A 6,000-nucleotide genomic window follows, 5' to 3' on the forward strand; every position below is an offset into this window, starting at 1 on the left:
GTCACTTCATTTAAATCTGTGTGTGAGATCACAAAAATACAGCTGGTTGAGGACCTACGTCCTAATTATATGGCTTAGAATGAGTGTCCCCATCCTGCTCCAAGGCAATGAGGATGGAGAGAATGGCTTCTGAGTAGGAAATTGGTAATGTCTGCCAAAAGCTGCATCCTACAAATTTTGATATATAATACTCCCATGATCATTTAAGGCTAAATATTTTTAATTTTCATTAGTATGCGTGTATTCTTTTTTCTTTTTCTTTATGAATTATTTACAGGTGTTTTAGGAGGGTGGCTTCTGTTATCGTTTTCTAACTTTATGGCATTTTGGTTAGAATTTATGTTAAATATGATGTCAGGTCTTTAGTATTTGTTGAAAGTTGCCTGTGGCCTAATATGTGGTCTATGCTTGCACCTGTTGCATGTGTGTTTGGAAAGTACACGAATTTTCTCTAAGCTATAGCATTCTATATAAATCCACAAAGTCAACTCTGTTAATTGTGTCATTCGAATATTTTATATCATTACTAGTATTTTTGACAGTTTCTGATGGAGGTATATTAAAATCTGTGGGCGTATAAAGCAAAAGGGTTGGTGTGTTTGGGCAGTATAGTCTTTGAGCACCATTTTGCCGGGAACAGGAATAAGGGAGGGAAGAGTATTGATTATATTTAGAAACCCTGTGGCAGCATCCAAAACTATAAAAACATGCTACATATAGCACTGGAGTGTCTGCCTTTCATTCTTTGGTAAGTTCCGGAGGGGGAAAAAGCACTACTGTCCCTTCTCTTTTGTCCTTTAAGAACCTCATCCTCATTTAGGCACACCACCTACCCCAGGGAAAGAAAAAGGAAGCATCTTTAGTTGTGTGTAGAGGTGTGCATCACAAGGGAAGGCTCCTTGGATGTGGGGCTTGTTTTTACCAGCTCTATCACTGATCTGCACAGATGTGTGTGTCCTCTATCAATTTAGAAGCATATATTCATCTGGATATGTTTGCTGTTCTGTGTGTTTGTCTTAGCACCTGGGATCCCATTAATAACTTGCTCAGGACTTGGAGTGTATTAGTTTTTCATTGCTGTGTAACAAATTACCGCAAAGACAGCAGCTTAAAACAGCATACATTTATTATCTTTCCATGGGTCAGGGCTCCCAGCACAGCTTGGTTGGGTGGTCTGCAGAGGCTGCAGTCAGGGTATTGACTGGGGTGTGTTCCTTCCTGCAACTCTTCCAAGCTCACATGGTCATTGGCAGAATTCAGTTCCTTATGTGGTAGACATGATGTCCCCATCTTTTTGCTGGCTGTCAGGTGGAGGCCGATCTCAGCTCTGGAGGCAGGCCCCTGCCCTTATGGCCCTCTCCCAACATGGCAGCTCACTTCTTTAAGGCCAGTGGGAGACCTTCTCGGTCCAGTCTGCTAAGACAGAGTCATAAAATGCAACGTCATCATGGGAGAGACACCCCACAACTTTTGCTATGTTCTGTTGAAAGTCACAGTCAAGGGAATTACACAAGAGTGTGACTCATCCTAAGACTCATCTTAGAATTCTGCTTACCACATAGAGTAAGTTATTTTTGTCCCAACCAACTTCTGAAATCTGGAAAGGGAATATAAAAAGGGCTGTGTGCACAACTGCTGGAAAAGACTTTTCTTCCCAGCAAAGCTAAAGATAGTTGAGGAATGGGCAACAGGCCTCAAATTCAACAGAGTTATAAGGTTGGAATGTTATAAAGAGAAAAAGATAAGAAAGCCTCCTTGTACCTCTGCCACTGTATACATACATTTTGGGTCTACATTTTCCAGATTGGCTACTGCTCCAGGTCCAAAGCAGAGTCTTCACAGAAGGGGAACCTCTGACCTTAAGGTGTCATGGATGGAAGAATAAGCCGGTATACAATGTGGTTTTCTACCAAAATGACAAGGCCTTTAAGTTTTCTCCTCAGAATTCTGAATTCACCATTCTGAAAACCAGCCTGAGTCACAATGGCATCTATCACTGCTCAGGCATGGGAAGGCATCGCTACACATCACCAGGAGTCTCTATCACTGTGAAAGGTATGTGTCTGAATAGTCATAGAGCTGTAGTTTTAAGGGCCATCATAAATCATCACTTCAATTTGTGAGTGAAGAGACTAAGTTCCAGAGAGGTAACTGCCTCGCTGAAGGCCATGCAATGACCAGTGGCTGGGCCGGGACCAGAACTGAAGTCTCCTAGGTCTGTGTGTTGCTCTTTCCAGTAAACCACAGCGCCCCATCCGTAATCCCAGGAGCTAAAGTGAAGGCCAGGGCATAGTAAGGATCTATTTCATCAATTTTGTTTCAGGTGCAAGGAATAGACTCACCCCAGATGGGTGGGAGAGTTATTAGAAAATAACTCAAAGCAATCTCATAAAATCTCCATAGAAATGGAAGCCATGAATGGGGTGCCTGGGTGGCTCAGTCGGTTGAGCGTCCGACTTCAGCTCAGGTCATGATCTCGCGGTCTGTGAGTTTGAGCCCCACATCCGGCTCTGTGCTGACAGCTTAGAGCCTGGAGCCTGCTTTGGATTCTGTATCCCCCTCTCTCCCTCTGCCCCTCCCCTGCTCATGCTCTGTCTCTCTCTCTGTCAAAAACAAATGAACATCAAAAAAAAAAAAAAAAAAAAAAAAAAAAGAAATGGAAGCCATGAAGACATTAGGACTTGATTATACTTTCTATCTGGCAGGGGCAATGAAGCCTCTCTGGTTTTACTTCTCTCTGAACATCTATCTGCTAACTAAGCAGTTTCCTCTGTTCCAGCTTGCACATGGCCTTCATGGTAACTCTTTCATATTAGTACACTTAACTACTAGCAACTGTTTTCTGTCTGAAAAATAATTCATTCCTATGGGAAAGAGAGGATTTTCCCAGATTATCTTTTGAGGCAGTAACACAAGCAACGAGTCACTGAACTGGCTAGTGTGGGGGTCAGTGTCCACTCCTGGGCAACCATTACCAAAAGGGCACGGTCATATAATCAGTAACATGGCTATTCAGGGAAGCATGGACTGTGTGAAGGTATTCTCCCCAGTAGGAAATGAGGAAGCTGGTAACTGTAAGTGTATCTATGAGGAAGCCCCAAGAATGCCTTTCTGCTGGAAGTGGGACAAATTGTCCATGGATGCATTCTCCAGGAGCAGGGTTCCCGAGAAGGAAGGGGGTATATCTTCTGTAAGAAGAACCTTGACACTGAAGCAGGCAACCCTGTCCTCATCAACTTTTTCTTTAGAGCTATTTCTGGCCCCAGTGCTAAAAGCATCCTTGTCGTTACCACTCCTGGAGGGGCATCTGGTCAACCTGAGCTGTGAAACAAAGTTGCTCCTACAGAGACCTGGTTTGCAACTTTACTTCTCCTTCTACACGGGCAGCAAGACCCTGATGAGCAGGAACACATCCTCTGGATACCAGATACTAACTGCTAAAAGAGAAGATTCAGGGCTATACTGGTGTGAAGCTACCACAGAAGATGGCAGTATTGTCAAGCGCAGCCCTGAGTTGGAACTTCAAGTGCTTGGTGAGTGAGAATAAGGGGAATTGCCAGGCACAGAGGAAGATGTGCCCTTTTCTCCTTTGGGGCTGAGGTCTGTTTAAGGGGATTTCATGGCCCACTCAGGAAAAACCCATGAACAGGCCTTTCCACTCTCTCTCTCTCTCTCTTTTTAATGTTTGTTTATTTTTGAGAGACAGAGTGTGAGCAGGGGACAGGCAGAGAGAGAGGAAGACACAGAATCCAAAGCAGGCTCCAGGCTCTGAGCTGTCAGCACAGAGCCTGAGGTGGGGCTTGAACTCACAGACTGTGAGATCATGCCCTGAGCCGAAGTCAGACACTTAACTGATTGAGCCACCCAGGCACCCCTTCACTCTTGATTCATAACTTCCCTATTCTCATAAACTTCATTTCCTTTCCTTTCTTCATTTATTTCCTTCTTTCCTTCTTTATTTTCTATTTTCTCTCCTCTCTCCTTCCTTCCCCCTCATTCCTGCCCTCAACCCCAAAAGTCTGATCAGCAATATACTGAGTTCTTCCCATCTATTGTCATGGTATGGGGATATGAAGACACTGGGGTGCAATTCTTATTTCCAGGAGCTCACATAGTAAATTGGGGAGATGGGGATTTTGTGGATTGCACATAATACTTGCCCAAGTGTCTCTATCTGGCTGGGGTGCAGAAACTGTGAGCTCCAAAACAAAGACTCTGGGGAAAAAAGTTTATCTTCAACCCAAATTTATTTCAAGCATTAAATGGCATAGAAATAGCATTTATGTCAGAAACTAGGAAGTCCACTGACAGGGCCCTAGCAGTTAAGCTGTAATGAGGAGGCTGCCCACGGTCTGTTACACCACATAACTCAGGTAGAGCACCTCTCTGCCCCCTGAAATGACCAGTCCTCCACTGGGGACAGGCATATCAGGTGTCAGCTAGCTTTCTCCCCCAAGCAGAACTCTCAGCCAGATCCCTCTGGGTTCTAAGTAGCATTTCTTCTCTTTGTCATTTTCTTTTTCAGGCCTCCAGACACCAACTCCTGTTTGGTTTCACGTCCTTTTCTATCTGGCAGTGGGAATGGTATTTTTGGTGGACACCATTCTCTGTATGATTATACATAAGGAACTGCAAAAACAGAAACAGTGGAATTTAGAAATCTCTTTGGGCTCTGGTCCTAAGAAAAATGTAACTTCCTACCTTCAAGAAGATAGATACTTAGAAGACATTTAGAGCTGAAATGTCAGGAACCAGAACAGCTGCAAGAAAGGATACACCAGAAGTCCCTAGAGGGAGGGCAGCAGTAGCGGCCCAGTGGGTGCCCACGGGTCTAGACAGCCCCTCCCTCTTCTTCTCCGGGCAAGCACTGGGGCACAAACAGCCGGAACTTTAGACACTGAACTGTGAGTCCCATAATAATCTGACTCACTCAATCAAATAAAGCAAACAAATGAATGGACTTCGGTGGAGATTAACTTGGAATCTGGGTAATCAGGGATGATTTGAGGTGAAGCCTACTCTAAAGAAATCTTGAAAAACTTGAAAATGCAGTCTAACCTGCTTATCCTACTAGCTGGTTTGAGCAATAATATATTTCTAGGGACAGGGTGAAAAGGTGTGTACATGTATACAAGAGATTAAGACAGAGAAAGACAGAATGAGAGGGAGAAGGAGGCAGAAAAAGAGAGAATGGATCTCAGGAAGAGAAAAGGGCATAGATCTCAAAGAAGGGAATATGCCTTTGAGGGCATAGATCTCAAAGAAGGGCATAGATCTCAGAAAAGGGCATAGATCTCACAGATGGCTCCTGAGAGACTGTGGCAGGAGCGCTCACACCTCCCTGGAGTCAGCGTGGTTGTTTGGTGGCTTTTCTCTTCAGCACACTAGCAGGGGACGCACCCACACAGCTGGCAGAGCCACAGGGCCATTCCTCCCCAGGAGAGATGGGTACATTATTTTTGTCCTTTCCTATGAGGCTTTCTCATAACCTCTCTGCCCAGAGACACAGGGGCCCTGCCTGCCTGTCCCAGTCCCCACCCCACAGGAAGACAGAAGAACTGTTAACAGAGGCTTTCCTTAATAAATTCAACCCAGACCTCCCAGCTAGGCACTGCAAGGAGGGGCTGCAGGTGGGGAGGGGCGCTGACATTGGAAAGCCCCAGCTCTCTCTGCCAGAGATGTACTCTCCCCTTCTGATTTTCTGGCTGATTACTACCTAGCTTCAAGATATGCTACTCTCCCACTCGGGCTCTCGTTTGGAGGCAAAATATTTTCCTGCTGCTCTGAAATAAAGCTACAACATGTGAAAAGACTTTACTAAAGGTTTGAAAAAAACAAAAGGGCTATAAACAAACCTAGCAACAAATCCTAGATTTTTTTGTTTTTGTTTTTAATGTAGTTTATCTGCCAGACAAGGACACACCCCTGCCTAGCCTCTGTCCTGGCTCAACAAGGCAGGGCTCACCTTTACCAGCCACAACCTCAGAAGCACTCTTCTGC

General features: G+C 44.7%; 1 protein-coding gene and 1 long non-coding RNA gene across 3 annotated transcripts in view; one reads left to right on the plus strand and one right to left on the minus strand.

The window, feature by feature from the left end:
* The window catches only part of FCGR1A (Fc fragment of IgG receptor Ia), a 29,135-nt gene extending 24,175 nt beyond the window's left edge, over window positions 1-4,960 (plus strand). The window contains 4 exon segments of the mRNA XM_042993984.1: window positions 1,804-2,055; window positions 3,249-3,533; window positions 4,526-4,728; window positions 4,731-4,960. Coding sequence (XP_042849918.1) covers window positions 1,804-2,055; window positions 3,249-3,533; window positions 4,526-4,728; window positions 4,731-4,808 — 818 coding nt within the window. The 3' untranslated portion in view covers window positions 4,809-4,960.
* On the minus strand, window positions 1,109-1,873 carry LOC122240845. Of its 2 annotated transcripts, none has more exons than XR_006220570.1 (2): window positions 1,782-1,873; window positions 1,109-1,416 (listed from the first exon to the last, which is right to left on the minus strand). It is a non-coding gene; the product is annotated as an uncharacterized LOC122240845 (long non-coding RNA). The 2 variants fall into 2 exon arrangements; XR_006220571.1 differs by having other exon boundaries at window positions 1,109-1,413; window positions 1,782-1,872.
* Window positions 4,961-6,000: the final 1,040 nt, after the last annotated feature.

Source organism: Panthera tigris, chromosome C1, assembly GCF_018350195.1.
Source record: "Panthera tigris isolate Pti1 chromosome C1, P.tigris_Pti1_mat1.1, whole genome shotgun sequence".
Lineage (NCBI taxonomy): Eukaryota > Metazoa > Chordata > Mammalia > Carnivora > Felidae > Panthera > Panthera tigris.